Source organism: Ammospiza nelsoni, chromosome 2, assembly GCF_027579445.1.
Source record: "Ammospiza nelsoni isolate bAmmNel1 chromosome 2, bAmmNel1.pri, whole genome shotgun sequence".
NCBI lineage: Eukaryota > Metazoa > Chordata > Aves > Passeriformes > Passerellidae > Ammospiza > Ammospiza nelsoni.
The window spans coordinates 115,676,597-115,692,630 of record NC_080634.1 but is presented as its reverse complement, the minus strand read 5'-3'; the positions used below and the strand labels follow the sequence as shown (position 1 = coordinate 115,692,630).

The following is a 16,034-nucleotide window of genomic DNA, read 5'->3' as shown; positions in this document are numbered from 1 at the left end:
TGTGGGCTGTGAAGTAAGACTGATTTCCAGTAGCTGTACAACCAAAAATTCCCTGTCCCTGAGTCAGTTTTGCTGTTCTCACTGAGTGGTTTTGCACTCCAGCTGCCCCAGCACAGTGTGCTCACCCAGGGAGGGCACAGAGTCCTTAAGGACCCATTATTTCTTTAGAAAATGGCAAAAGCCACACAGTGAGAGGTCTAAAAAGTCTTCCCCTCTCAGCTGACAACTGAGTGAATTACATTCCAGCAGCACTTCCAACATCATCCTGTTTGCAATGGAGCAGGGTGAAAATAAGCAGTCACTCTGAATATAAGCAGCAATCTTACTCCTCCACACTGGATATCCATTAAAGAACCTTCTGATCTCATAAAAATTAATCAATTTGTGGACTCTATCAATCAGAAATGCTGCCACCATTTAAAGTTGCACATAACTGAAAGGCAGTCTGAGATGTGAGTGTTCCTTTATTGATCCTTCCTCCAGTTTTGCTTGTTTTCTGCCTCACAGGAGAAAGTGAATGCGTCTGTCTTTCCTTTTTTTAGTGTTTATCACCCCCCTTGCTGGACAGTACCTCAATTCTTATGGAATAGCCTCAGTTCACAGATCAGAGGTAACAGCACTGCAGAAGACAGCAGACCTGAGAACTTGCCTTCTCTTTGAGAGCTCTTAATGTTATTTAAAATTCTGAATTATTTATAAATTCCCCCACTCCCTCCCCCATCCCAAAACAAGTTAATTTGAAAGCATTTAAAGCTACCTGGCACCTTTTGCAGCTATACTTGTGAGGCTCTAAATCTGCACTTTCATCAGAGTTGTCATCATTTTCCTCTGATGAGATTCCAATTTTACCAATGAACTCTTCCCTCTGGTGATCATCCATTAGGGCTATGTCCTGTGTAAAATAAAGGAAAAGAATATTTTGTTTTTAATCTATTAAACTTCTTCAAAAAGTAAGGCCTGGTCACCTTTTGCTTCCATGCAAGCTGCTTTGCATTAACTGCTGTAATATTATTTATTTAAAATATCCTCTTGTTTCATTCAATCCAGAGTTTCTCTGTCCATATAAGGAATAACTTATTCAAACAACTAATATTATTTTTTCTACATATAAAAGGAATTTTCATGTAAAGAGACTCAACTGGTACAGTATTACATCAATAAAAGCATCTTTATCAGCACCACTGGAGTGATATAATTCCCTTTCAATTTAATTCCTTACAAATCAGTGTTGGCAAAACAATCTGATTATTAACACAATACCTTAAAATGGACATGAATATGATCTCTCAGCACATCCACCCTGAAAAATTTCCGTCCACAGATCTCACAGGTGTATTTCTTGTCTCCATGTGTTAGAAGGTGTTTGTTCATGTTGCTCCTACATGAAAATACCTAAAAGGAAAAGAGAAGGAAGAAAGGATTTTTGGATCATATCCAGCAGGGCTACAGTTCTCTGAAACCTATCCAGTGACAGAACACATTTACTGTCACATTTACTGTCTTTTTTTATTCCTTCTGGCCAGAAACATGCAGGAGCTCCTGTTAGCAGTCTGCCTCAGAACTGCTGGCATGGCAAAATCCAGGGGCAGAGTTCCAAGGAACTGACTGAAACAAGCCATTTGTCATTTGAAACTAGCCCCCAATGGGAGGGGTTTAGAGGGAGGGATCCCCCAAATTCCCAGGAAAAATGGCGAGTTTGGGGCAGTTTTTCCTCAATTCCCATGAAAAACAGGCGGTTTTCCCCTCAAATTACCAGGAAAAGCAGGTGGTTTGGGGTTTTTTTTTACCCCTTGTTTCCTGGAAAAAACAAGGTTCTCCAATCCCCAGGAAAAACAGGAGTGGACTTCCAAAAAAAAGCTGCAGCAGAATTACACAGAGTAGAATTTGAAATATTTAGACAGCATCTTTTGAATCACCAATGTTCCATCTATCTCTAAAAAGATATAGTCATAAAATCTACCTTGACTGGTATGAAACATATCCAAAGCACCAAAATCAGAGGTCTGCAGATCAGCTGAAGAGTTCTTAGGTGCCTTTTGCACCATGAATCATTAAACATTTATAAAATCACAAGTTAACCCACACTCCTTGTGACAACAGTGACTTATGATCATGAGTGTTGAACATTCAAATGCAACTATGCCATGACTACACCACGAATTCACTTTTATTCCCCATGGAAAAGGATTCCCAATGTCAACTCCAGCTGTTTATAACCAGTCAGAAAAACTTCATTTTAAATAACATAAGCCGTGAGATTTCACTGACACACACAGTGGCCATGTGACACTCTCCATTGTGTTGTGTCCTGAAGAAGTTCAGGTCTGCTCTCATCTCTGTGTTAACAGCTCCCACCATCCATGGCCACAGCGGGCTTGGATAAATAATGGAGCTACAGGTGTTTGAAGAGGAATTTCCTCACTAGACTCCACACCCTCCATGGGCAGCTCTTCCAGAGCTCTGCCACCCTCAGTGTGAGGAATTTCTTCCCCATGCTGAGGTGGAATTTGTTGTGTTTTATTTTATGGCCTCTGCTCCTCGTGCCATTGCTGAGTGTGGTATTCACATTCTCTGAACAGAGAGACATAATTCTCCCTCCCAGTATTTTGCCTAGAGAAACACAGAGAAAATAGAGATAAGAATTCTTTTCTCTTCTTCTCTCTGTGCTTCTTCAGGCAAAATCCTGGGAGGGAAAATTATGTCTCTCTCTGTTCAGAGAATGTGAATGCCACAGCTGAGCACCACCGAAAAGAGTCGGGCACCATCCTCTGACACCCCTTGGAGAGATTTAAATGTATGGATGCATGCCCTCAGTTTTCTCCTGTCTGGACTGAACTGCAGCACCCTGGAGCCACAATGCAGAGCCTCTCATGGCACACTGGCACCAGCTCCTACCTTCCCACACACGGGGCAGCCCGAGGGCTCCTTCTTGTAGCGAACCATGCTCTCCGTGCTGTGCTCAAAGTCTTCTCTCTTCACACGCCTCACCCCTTCACACAGCAGTCCCCATCAAAAAAAAACACAAAACAAGAAATAAACCATGGCTTTCCACTCCAGCCTGCAGGCCTGCTCACAAGGACACTGGGAAGGAGAGTGAAACACTGGGAAGGGCCTCAACGCAGGGTTGAATTGGTAACAAAAGGGTGATTTCTAAATTAAAATGTGTTTTAAGAATATAGAAGCAGTCTGCCAAAGTGATGTGTTATGGCTTGTTGGTTATTAAAGCAACTGTAAAGTGACTGAAAACACTTTTGGCAAAAAGATTTTTGTCAACACCAGGAAACAGGCAGATTTGGTAGGCCTTGGCCCTTCAATGTGGTATCTGGCCCAGAAATTCACCCTCACTAAGAAAGAGAGAAAAGAAGTCTCTAAGGAGAGATGCAACCATCCAGCATCAGCTGTAATGCTCAGAGAGGATTTCAGACCTCTTTCTGTGCTGCTTTCAGGAGGGCAGAGGGCTCCTGCTCTTCTGTGACAGCTGAAAATGAGACACTGCCAGTGTCATACAGCCCCTTGTCCTCTGGTTCAGGACACAAAATAAACAATCTCGCTTCCTTTTTTTTTTTAATATCACTTTTAGTTTTATCATCTAAGGCACTAACCACATTCTAATACAAGTTGAGCAATGTACCAACTTTTTCCAGTCTTTAAGTACCTGTAATAACCTCAGATGATTGAGACTTTGAACAGCAAACTCTCATAACCTCATTTTCACATATTCTCAAGTGTTTCAAAGATAACACGCTGACACTGTATTTATGTAGTAGTCACTCTCAGCAAGAGAGTTAACTCTCTGCCTTCAGATTTTCAAGTTACCACACACATTTTAAAAAAGGAAGAACAGGATGCAAAGAAAGAAAAATACATAATTAAAATACAAAATTAAAATACAAAATTAAAATACAAAATTAGCTAATCTAAACTGCTGCATAATAAGCCATGCAGCTTCCACATGACTGTTAACACCTCTCGACCCACTACTGTTATTTTTCATAAATGTCATATTTTTCTGAAACTTGAAACTCTTGATCAGGTAACTGATTAATAAAAAGACAGCCACCATTCAAGATATAATGCACACTATGATTTCCTTAACCTGCCCACTTTCACTGCTGTTTCAGGAGGAATAATTAGGTTGATCTGCAGTAAATTTACCTTCCAAGTGCCGCCTCTGATGGTCCAGCATGACATCCTTCCTGTAGAACATCTTATTGCAGATCTCACATGCAAACTTCTTATCCCCATGTTTTTTCTTGTGTTTTGAAAGGTTGCTGTTTGTAGAGAAGAATCTGAAACACATCTCACACTGGAATGTCTTGTCATCTGTAAGCAAGAGAAAGCATGCAGCTCTTTAGAGCTGAAAAGAGGTTTTGTATGTTTGTGAGACAGGTGGTTCCTCTGTTGGATCTGGGTTTTAAACATGGAATCCATCACTCTGCTCTAAGGGCAATTACCTGTGTGATTCTGGACTGAATATTATTGTGAGGCCATAAAAGTAACCAGAATGGCATTTTTGAGCATAAGATCACAGCAGAAATAATATGAGTAACCACAAGGGATGGCTATGGGAGAAAAGCACAGGTTGGAGTGATACTAAGAAAAAAACATTTAGATACTACTGCAGAAAGCTGAGGAAAACTGCAATCCCAAAAAACTACATATTACCACTAATACTGGTCCTCTCTCCAGTTCCTCTGTTTCAGAGGAGGGAGGTAGAACTTAGTTTTAGGGAAAAAAGTTAAACAGAGATTACCTGTGAACAAAGGAAACACCAGTGAGGATATTACACAAGTGAGCAGAAGATACTAAAGAATCCCAATTCCTAAGTGGATGTGTTGCTCTGCAGATCGTTGGTTATTACACTTTTCTTATCAAAACCAGGTTGCTTGCTGTGATGATGACAAAAACCTAAAGCCCTACTCCCTTTCTGTAGTTTCTCTGCTGAGATGGATTTGGGGACATCTTCCCAGAATGGAGCAGAGATGCCAGAGGAAGAGTTTCCATTCTCACCTGTCCTGCAGTTGTGGAATTCCAGTGCACTCTCTATCCGAAAGGCCTTTTCACACGTGGTGCACTTGTATCTGTACTCACTGTCCACCTGAGGACAAACAGGAACAGCCAAGTCACATCTGACAGAAAATTCTAAACCTCAAATACTTCTTTTGTTTTCTGTTCTTTCCAATTTTTAATCCTTCAAGAGGGCATTTATCTACACAGTGGTGCAAAATTCTGATGCTGTATTATCCTGCCATGCTCCTACATCTGAGCTATAAAAACCCCAAAAACTATGCTCCTGTGTGGATGTGGAACATCTGGTCCAACACAGACACAGAAGGTTTGAGAAGCAAGATGTGATCTGACTCATCTTCCAGAAGAGGTGGCAGCAATCTGAGAGTTAAGGACCCTGGTGCCAAGCAACAATGGAAATTGTCACTAATAAGGTGCCACTACAGGTGTGTTTGATATTTCTATGGCAGCAGCATCAAAAGGCAGAGTTCACACATTAAAGGAGTGATAAGTGGGGAGAAATCAAACAGGACAAGCAAACAAGAATGGAACAATCCTATTTAGCAGCATAACTCAAGTCAGATCTCACCTCTGTGTCATGCAGGTCCAGCTAACTCCAGCTTGTCTTGCTGGAATTGATGCCTGAAACCAATTTTCTATAGGAAAAGGGTTTGCACATGCTCAAAAGCACTTTTCAAATCCATCAATTATTCTAAAATAAGATGTTAACACTCCCTCTCTGTCCTTTTTCGCTCCCATGGGATACCTGCTCACATGAGCAGGGCATGCTCACACCTGGAATCTCACTGTGCCTTTGCACATAAACCCTGCAAGAGCCCCTTGCACTCACTTCATTCCTGCTGTGCTTGTAGGAAACGTGCTGCTTCAAGCTCTCCTTCCTGCTGAACAGCTTGGCACATTCCTCACATTTAAACAGTTTGTCACCTGAGGGGATCAATCAAGATGAAAGGGAAGTAGTCAGTGATTGATAATAACCAACTCCAGGCAAGGCAGGGGAAAACAAAGCACAAGCAACTGCAAACACACAGGCTGGTGGTGAAAAATTTAGTATTTCAGCAGATCTAACCAATGGATTTTAACCATTTCCAACAATTTTGGTTTAGCTCCCCCACCCTTTTTCAGTGATGATTTTTCATGGAATCCTTAGAATAGGACACAGACTCCTGGAACTGCAGATCACAGGTGGAAGAACACCTGACATTTACACAGCTATGTTACCCATGTGCCTGTGAAGGTGGGGGTGACATCTATGTATCAATTTAAAGGCAATAAAAGCTTTGCAAAAAACATCACATCCTTGCCCTCATTTAAAAGATGTACCTAATTCAAATTTTAAATAATTTCAATTTCAATTCTGCATTACCTATTGCAATACATAACAAAGATAACATAGATAACATAGATAGATAGATAGATAGATAGATAGATAGATAGATAGATAGATAGATAGGCAGATAGATAGACAGATAGATAGATAGACAGACAGATATCTTCTATATTTCAGAATAGACATCTTCTCATGCTTTGGTCTGAAAAATTGTTTCCTTCACCCATGTGCCTGTGAAGATGGGGGTGATATTTATGTATCAATTTAAAGGCAATAAAAGCTTTGCAAAAAACATCACATCCTTGCCCTCATTTAAAAGATGTACCTAATTCAAATTTTAAATACTTTCAACTTCAATTCAGCATTATCTGTTGCAATAGATAACATAGATAAGATAGACAGATAGATAGATAGATAGACAGATAGATATCTTCTATATTTTAGAATAGACATCTTCTCATGCTTTGGTCTGAAAAATTAAGAGTTTCCTTCACCCATGTGCCTGTGAAGATGGGGGTGATATTTATGTATCAATTTAAAGGCAATAAAAGCTTTGCAAAAAACATCACATCCTTGCCCTCATTTAAAAGATGTACCTAATTCAAATTTTAATTACTTTAAATACTTCCAACTTCAATTTGGCATTATCTGTTGCAATAAATAAGATAGATAGATAGATAGATAGATAGATAGATAGATAGATAGATAGATAGATAGATAGATATCTTCTATATCTCAGAATAGATATCTTCTCATGCTTTGGTCTCAAAAACTAAGTTTCCTAGAGAGACTTAAAAGAAAGAAAAAAGCAAAACCAGCTCTTATAAATACATATCCCAGTCCCTAAAACGAGCCCCGATGTTTAACTTGAAGGTGGAACCAAAACATAAAATCAATGAAAATCAAGACATAAAATCAATTCCAGCCAAGGGAAAAGCCAACCCACCATGAGAACGGATGTGCCTGCTGAGGTTGCTGCTGTTCTGGAAGATCTTACTGCAGATGCTGCACTGATAGACCCTCTTGTGCTCCCCCAGCTGCTTTATCAGCTTCCGCCGAATCCCGTGTCTACTGGAGAGAATGAAACTTCTTTTGAGGGACATGGTGTTTTGGTGATGAGCAAACCTACTGGATTAGAGAGAAAGGCAGGGACTGAAAGCTAGCCCACAGGTTGTAACAGAGCTAGTAAAAACTAGAGGAGTGTTAAACTCAGCTCCTGGCAGGAGCGAGGGGGGCCTGGATGGAGCTTGCCCAGCTCCAAGGTGCTCCCCTGGCCACCCCCTGGAAGCTGCAGGTGTCACTCATTCCAAATTTTCTTCACCCAGAACCAATGATGCAAAAAGCAGCAGCAGAGATTCTCTTTGCAGGCCCCTCAGAGGGACAGAAAGGGTCTGTTCTGCTCTGAAAACATCAGCTCTAGCTCAGCTTGGGAAGCTTGGCAGCCCCCACATCTAAGCTGTATTTGGGCAGAGGGCAGCAGGGTGCCAAGCAGCACTGTGCCATTTCCCAGCACAACCACCTGCTGAAATGACTTTGGATGGCTCTGTGTCTGCTAAGGACTTCAATATATACCATTACTAGCTAATTCATAAAAATGGAGTGCTCTATTATACAAAAAAAAAAAAAATTCAAAAGGCCAATTTTACCAAGACAAAAAGACATCAAAGAATCTGAATTAATCATGTGATACTTAAGAGTCTCCCTGAGGTTCTGTTATACTGAAGTTTTCCCCTCCTACTGCTCCAAATCTGAAGTATCAAAATCAACATGAAGTCATTCATGAGCTAAGATGACAAGCAAGACTGAGTAATAATAAAAATTAGTAACATATTCTGAAAGAAAAAAACCTCTTTGCCTGTCTTATCACTAACATTCAATGGGAGTAAATTTCACCTTGCAGCTGCAGGAGGCTTTTGGAAACACAGAATAAAAGCAGTAACATGATGAAAAAAGAAATTTTCATTTATGTTATGTTCCAAAATCCTACCAGTGTACAAGGGGCACTCAAAATCACCTCTTGAAGCAGCAGCATCACACAATTTTTTTATGCTGATAAAAAAGAGCATCTGTGTGGCCAGAAGTTGAGCAGAACTGTTGCATGCTACATCATCTTAGATACAAGTAAGAGGAAATTGTGCATCCCAGAACACTTACTTTGTCACTGAGCTGATGCTGTTTGTGGTGCTGGGCATCTTTCCTAAAACCAGGTCCATGATGCTCTCTTCTGGAGCTGGGGGCAGGGCCACCTCCTCTGGAGGGACCTCAGGGACAGCGTCAGCCACACGTTCCACTGCACACACACCAAAGAAATAAACACAGCAGTAATGTGGACAGCTGGAAACAAAACCTCAAATGCAGGATTTGTAATAAGAGGTGGCACTGGACAAATCAATTGTCCATAAGGAAAGAATTCAAAGAATCACAGAACAGTGTGGGTTGGAAGGGATTGTTAAAATTCAAATCCAACCCCATGCCACAGGCAGGGACATCTCAACTTTTTCTAACTTCTTACCTTTCCAAGCTATTACTGCAGGGTCAGTTGACCAATCCTCATGAAGTTTCCTATTAGAACATCCCTTCAAGGAGGGTAAAGCCCTTTCTAAACTAAACTTGAGATAGAGAAATTTGTCCTCTTGAGAGGCAGGATGCTTCCTCTCCTGCTCCTTCTTGCAGTTCTCACAGCCTGTGTTTCCCTGGGGCTCTCTACAAACATCACAGAAGAATGCAGGTGACTCTGTAGGTGCTGCCTTCCAGACCCTCAGAAATAACTAACAAAACTTGTAAATTGGCAGCTTCAGTGATCTAACTAAAAACCTCCATCTTGTCTCTGCTGCTTTTCAGGCCTTTCTGCAAAGGCACCATCACAGATGTATAAGCAGATATATTGCTTAGCATTTTCCAGATTTCTGTCTTACCTGCAGGATCTTTCTCTTCATCAATGACAAGAGGTGTTTCTACTTTTGCTGTTTTGGCTTTTCTCCCCCTCCTGACCTTTCTCCTCGAGTCTGTGCTGGCACTGGCTGTATCACTTGCCACTGGTTGATCTGCTGGCACAGCCTCTGCTGCTTTCTCTGCTTTCTCAGCATCATTTTGGCTGCTTGGGGAGGCACCTTTGGCTTGTTCCAGGTGACTCAGCAAGTGCTCTGGGTGGATAAGGAAGAATAGGAGAGTAAGGAGAAAATCATGCTTAAAATATTCAAATGGAACTAGCTGAAGCCCATCTATCAGGTCCATTTCACTTTGCAGTGACTTCAAATTATTTCAAAAGCAGCCACAATAGCTTCAAAAATCAAAGCCTACAGTTTATTCAACAGTCACAAGAACTGAAGTTTTAAGATCGGTTGATATCACAGCAAAAAGTTTGTGTTTCTAATAATGAGTACATTTTTCCAAATGTCCAAGTTATTTACTGACTGAAGTCCCCTTTTCAAAAAAGATTCATCAAATGGCCAAATCTTCTAAATAATTTTAAGTTCTTCTGAAAAACTGCATAAAATAGCTGCAAAATATGTACTTCATTACCCTTACTCAATCTGTGCCCTAAATACCAGATGGACAATATCACAAAGTATAACCTGGCATCACTGACCTTACACTGCTCATGCAGCTCCCTATCCTTGATTTTCCTGACAGTCACATCATCTTCTAGATCACAATTTTATTTCTTCTAGTTTTTTTTATTATATCTTTTTTTTTAATTTCTTCTAATTTTATTTCTTCTAGATTCAACATTACAGCTGTTTGTCCAGAGACAGGACACTGCTATGGTCAAAATATCCTTGTTCTACCTTCCCTACTACTGCTTTCCTTAAAGGAGCACAAAATTTAAAATTTTTCTCTTCCTGCACCATGGGTGGTGCATGGCTTCACAGCCATGGGAGAGCAGAACTCTGCTGAGGATTCTCAGTGCTCTCCCATGAATTTCTAGCACTTCCTACCTGTCAGCAGCTGGGGCTCTTGGAAAGCAGATGAACACACTTTACACGTCCACTGGTTGGGCTTTGCTTCTGCTGTTCCACTGCCTTCTGGAGTGTTCACTAAATCACAACAAGAAATACTGAAATACTCTGACAATGGGGAGGTGGTAAAGCCCTGTAGCTTTGTTTATCTTGCAGTAACTCCCTGAGTATCACAAGATACAATTTAAGCAGTAAGAGACCCCTGGGGGCAGCTGGGACTATTTCAGGATACTCCAAACATGAGGAGTTGAACTATTGGAAGATATAAATGATGCCAGGAGAGAATATCTGTGCCCTTGTAAAATCCTGAGGGCTTCTTTATCACTTTCTAAAGAACTGAGTTCATAAAAGGCATGGCATAAAGCAATTTTTAGCACCTTTAAAACCAGAGTTACCAGTCTTCTTATGGATTAGCTGAGGACAGAAGCAGGACAAACCTCTGTGAAGGGCATTGCAGAGTAAGAACATTTGGATTAGTGGAAGTAAGGGTGAGGACAATGAAAACCTGGGTTTCAGCAGTTTCATTAATTACATGTGCTATGAAATCAACACACTAATACTTTAATTAACACATCAACTCAGGAAAGGTGAAGAAATTAGGGCAAAAATGAAACTGGAATAAAAAAAATAAAACAGGAAGAGTAACTCTGTTCACAGTCCATTGTATTTCAGTCCTTAGATGATAAATTTGTCAAGGGGATCTGATAAATCTGGACTGATTCAGAGATTTTTTTTGGCACACAAAAAGCTGAGTAACACTCCTTCTGCAGAGGATGACACTGAAGTCAGGGTAAGTGAATGGCAGCACAGGGAATTCCAATTGTGCCTCAGTTTGTGCCACAGATCTTCTAGATGGTCATTACATGGCAGCTCATCTCTCTCTGCCCGAGGACCCCATCTGTAAAGGGACAGTAAAGTCGTTCCTTCTTTTCAGTGTTGGCTCTCAAAATAAAGGATTCTCTGAGGCAGAGGCTGTTTCCTGCTGCAGGAGATCATTCAACACTCTGCACTACAGAGGTGTAACCTCATCCATGCTGCAATAAATAAATTAATAAGAAATTGGCAATACAGCAAAAAAAAAATCTCTCTTCACAGGCTACATAAAGAACTTCTTGAGGGCTCAGTCCAGGAGGACAAAAGCAGCAAACCAAGATTCTGTGTAATTTAGTTGTGCCTGACTCTGCACTTCCCTTGCTCCTTAGCTGCTCCTGGTACTGGTTTGTCAGGAAAATTCAGGTCTTTCTTAAATTCCCACTTCCTCAGGCTTCCAGGGTAGCTGCAGGGCAACCTGGCTGACTTGGAACCACACATCTGACAGCTGGCAACTGCTTGAGGTATATGACTTGAGGCAAACAAAATCAAAAGCAGAAAATTTTGTTTTGGAAGCACCAAATCAGTGGGAACACCTCAGGGTTCCCAAAATATAAAAGGCAGCTTTTTGTTTCTACTGAGGTTGGACTTTGAGGCAGTAGGGTGAAGGATGTAGGAGGGGCTGTTCCAATCCTTCATTTTACCTCTGGAAAAATCAATAATGCCAAACTGAAACAACTCCTCAGTCAACTTCAGAGTCTGGCTGTGACAGAACCCAAGCTGACAAATGGATCCTCTGATCAGCTGCTCTGAACACACCTGCAACAACTCCCCTCCTTTCCTCCCAGCTACCTTTAACAAGCAAAGCTTAGGAAAATAACCTCTCAAAGAGCACACCTAGAATGGTTTTCTTTTGATCTTGTGTACTCTGAGTGTAATTTTTGAAATTTGTGTTAAGTGGGTTCTTAATTTCACTGTTGCATTTTGCAGAGATTGGGTGAGGGGAGCACTGCTTTGTAAAGAATCCTTGGGACAGAGATCCTGTGACACTATTTATATAGGTACTTTTTCAGCCATGTGTTCTTTGCCAAGAGAATATTTATTGCTTGTAAGTTTATTGAAATTTTAGTTTCTGTAATTTAGAACAGTTTGAACTCTTATAGTGGCATATTCTATGGTATTGTTGTAATTTGGGAATGACCAATGCTCCAAATTTGGTTATATTCCAAACATTTGAAATGTTTTCTTCTAGAGCTTGGCCTGATCATTTGAATTACTACACTTTGCACAGGCAGAATGAAGATTTTATTGGGGATTGCCCCCATCCCAACACTAACCATCTCCAAAGTCAGGAGTATTTGTGGTTTTCATGAAAATAATGTGCCTAAAAGTTTACTGGCCCCTCTGTCACTTTTTAACCTGTGTATGTACTTCAAGCACTGTGCCCATGAAAACAAAAAGAAAAATTCAGGCTTTCAAATCCTCTCTAAATTAGTATTTGCCAGAAGTTATCTATCCATAATACACATGTAGGAGTGTTAGACCTAACAGCTCTGCACACCTGTATCTGCCCTCTATCTTCCTTAAGAGCACAATAATTTTGCATACCTGCTGGATCAGCTGCTAAAATGCTGGATTTCTTGTTTTTTTTATGGGGTAAGACAGCAGATGAAGGTTTTGAAGAGACCTTATTATTTCCTTCTTTATCAGACTCCATTGCTACCAAGGATGTATCTGTGAAGAGGAAAAAGAGTTCATCATCTTTACTGCCCAGACCCTTTGACTCTTGCTCTGTGCTGAGGGCAGTAACAACAGTCAGAAGGTTTTATTCTGTAACAGGCCTGCAAATAACATTCTCATGGAAAATTTTAACCAGAACATTCTTATATCTCACCCATTGTGCCTTAAATATTCTGGAGTGAACCATGAAGTGCTGAACAGAGAGTGCAGGGCATATTTTAACAGTATTTTAAAATACCCATAACCCCCCAAAAATACATGAACAGGTTAAATTAAAGAGGGAAAATATGAAACCTCTCAGTTAATACCAACTGGAAACATCTCAGAGCACAGAAACATGTCAGCTGCATTGATTCAGCTGCAGCACTTGAGACTCTGCTTAGGATCAAGGGCAGCCATAAAGCTGGTGGCAATAGCTTCTTCCCAAATTTGTCACCCCAAATTATACCCAGCAGAGCAGTAATAACATCCAGGGAGTACTCCCAGCTCAAGAGCAGGAAGAAAACACCCTTACAATGACAAAGGATCTTGCCTTTCAGCTGTAGAAATGGAAAAGTAGGAGAAAACAAAGGGGAAAACACTGGAACTTGTGGCAATTCTAATGCAGATACTAAAATATCTGCTGCCTTTCTTTCCAATGCACAGCCACGTGGATCTTGCTCTAGTGGGTCCCATGTGAGGATGCTTAAGAGAAATCTAGCTTTTTAGAACTCTGTAACAGTTCTGTGCAAAACCAAACCATTTTCACTGCAACTGAAGAGTGGCTTCTTTATCAACTCTGTATACAGATTTCTCTGATAATTGAGCTCCTTTGCTGTTCTACCCACCCAGAAATGATTTGATACAAATTATCTGATACACCAAATCTTTAGTTAAGGACTATTTATCCAGTCTATCCATTCTGAAGAGGCTGAACCATTAAGTAGGCCACCTGTTTTAAAAAAAAACCTGGCTGTATTATGGTAAAGCATCTACACCTTTTTCTTGCAGGGCACCCACGTGTGCAGGCTGGCCTGACTGTGCAGGATAAGAACCCACTGGATAAACAGCACTGTCAACTCCAACAGGCAGGGACTATCAGTCCCTGCCAGCACCGGGCCCTTAGGAAGGAAGAAAGGCCCCCACACATACCATTGGCAACACTAGTGACCTGCTTCAGCACTGGCTTTTCCATTTTTTTGGCGTAAAAAGCTGCATACCACACTCTCAGCTCAGTTCCTGGGGGGATGTCCTGGCAGGTGGTGAAGTAAATGTCATTGTCATGCTGGAAGGCTGTGAGGTTTTGGTGCTCATACTCGGTGGCTGGGCGCACCATCATCATCCAGTTGCAATCATCTTCATTTGTGGTGTCAAAATACACCAGGGGCCCTTCCTTCTGGAACACCTGCCAAGCAAAATGGGCACAGAATAAAAACCATGAGAAATTATAGAAAGTTAAGGGAAAAAAATATTTTCTGCTTTTGCAGTGGTTTCTTTTCAATGGACATCAGGGACGAAGCAAACCTCAAGTCCTGCATCAGGAATCTTTTATTTAGTCACACCTTCAGATGAGACAGACAACCAGGAGCAAGACTGGAACAAACTGAAAAAATTATCCCAAGAATTCTTGCTATAGCCACCAGTTTCCCAAAAAATTACTGCATACATGAATGGAAGGGTATCCAAATAGCCATCAGCCCAAGGAACAATTCTAAATCTTTACTTCTGAAGGCATTAGGTATTAGTGGAAACTAAGACTGAATTCCATTCTTAATGTAGCATTTTTCCTACCAAAACTTGTCAAGAGAGGAATAAAACAAATGCAAGACAGAAAAGACCCACTTATTCTGCATGTTCCATAAACCTAATAAATATGGGAATCATTAGGAAAATTCAATCAGATTGAAGAGACTCATTAAAAGAACTGAGCTTCTAGTTTGGTTCTTCTGTTCTTTGCCCAGAGAATGTTTGTTTAGATCATCCTTTACAGGGCACACCTAAAAGATGTTCCAAATAATCCCCCTTCATATCTTTGTTTTCATAGTGTTAGCCAGCATTAATTCCTCACAGGTTAAACTGACTCCTTGCTATTTATTGCTTTACAAATTCTGTGCTTTACCTTCAGGGGAAAAACTGATTCTTTCTCCAGCTTGAGAACTCTCTTGCATTCAAAGGGGCCAAACTGGGTACGTTTCACCAGCTGAGTCAGAGCAAACACTCCCTCAGTCCCATCCTCCAGCTGTCTAATCTCCAAATTAGAAGGCAGAGATGACCTAAACATTTAAGACAGAATTGAGAAAAAAAAATAAATCACAGAACTGATTAGGTTGGAAAAGACTTCCAAGATCAGCAAGTTCAACCTTTGGCTGAACACCACCTCAGCCAGTAACAGTTATGCACAGCAGGAACCCCTGAAGAAAGAAATCAGCATTAAACTCAAGTGTTTCTGTGCTGCCAGCCTCTCTGTTTTCCCAAACAAGCTTCTGAGAAAACTACATGTAGCAAATAGTGTTACTATGTATAATACACAGAGAACAGCTTCCCAAAAATTTACTAGACTGGCCCCACGGGGTTGGTTTTACAAACCAAATACAATTCTGTTTTTTTAGGTCTGTGCTAACAGATGAAAAGCTAAAATAATCAGACAGGCTACTGACTACCCTGAGGTTGACACTGGCAGAACTGCTTTACTGCCTAGATAAAGAGAAATACAAAAAGATTGCAATCATAGTGATCAGCAAATGAATTGAAAACAATACTTTTAGTTTGAAGCATACAAGGAGCAGTGTTAGAGACAGAGAAGTTCAGCAGATGTTTCTCAGCACTTCTTTTCTAACCATGAAGCATCCATTTGATCTTTTCAGTAAGACAGAGGGAACAACAAACATGGTTAAGCAAGCAGACTGTTTTTAAAAGATTCATATCCAGTTTGTGGTTAAACTTGCCCTCAACCTCAGATAACTCATTTTCAGTTACTGCTCCCCAGATGTAAAGGCTACAATTAGATTACTTCTTTCTTTTCTTACTTTACCTGATTTCAGTTGAAAACTCTTCAGGAAAAGAAATACATTTATCTGTAGAAAATCAATTTAAAATGCTGCTTTCAAGTCTATGGTCCAGCAGCCCACACTTCCACCAGGGAAAACTTTGCATTTGCATGTCAAAAGGAGACTGAAAACCAGTGCAGGCAC

The 16,034-nt window shown here is 40.7% G+C and overlaps 1 protein-coding gene across 1 annotated transcript in view; it reads right to left on the bottom strand.

The window, feature by feature from the left end:
- The window catches only part of PRDM15 (PR/SET domain 15), a 35,899-nt gene that overhangs the window by 11,643 nt on the left and 8,222 nt on the right, over window positions 1-16,034 (bottom strand). The window contains exons 4-16 of the mRNA XM_059466400.1: window positions 14,963-15,116; window positions 13,996-14,248; window positions 12,733-12,858; window positions 10,294-10,392; window positions 9,271-9,498; window positions 8,510-8,645; window positions 7,302-7,480; window positions 5,858-5,952; window positions 5,011-5,098; window positions 4,156-4,323; window positions 2,896-2,990; window positions 1,261-1,392; window positions 758-892 (exon numbers count right to left, since the gene is read on the bottom strand). Of these exons, the coding sequence (XP_059322383.1) occupies window positions 758-892; window positions 1,261-1,392; window positions 2,896-2,990; window positions 4,156-4,323; window positions 5,011-5,098; window positions 5,858-5,952; window positions 7,302-7,480; window positions 8,510-8,645; window positions 9,271-9,498; window positions 10,294-10,392; window positions 12,733-12,858; window positions 13,996-14,248; window positions 14,963-15,116 (1,888 nt within the window). The remainder of the gene's footprint in view (window positions 1-757; window positions 893-1,260; window positions 1,393-2,895; window positions 2,991-4,155; window positions 4,324-5,010; window positions 5,099-5,857; window positions 5,953-7,301; window positions 7,481-8,509; window positions 8,646-9,270; window positions 9,499-10,293; window positions 10,393-12,732; window positions 12,859-13,995; window positions 14,249-14,962; window positions 15,117-16,034) is intronic.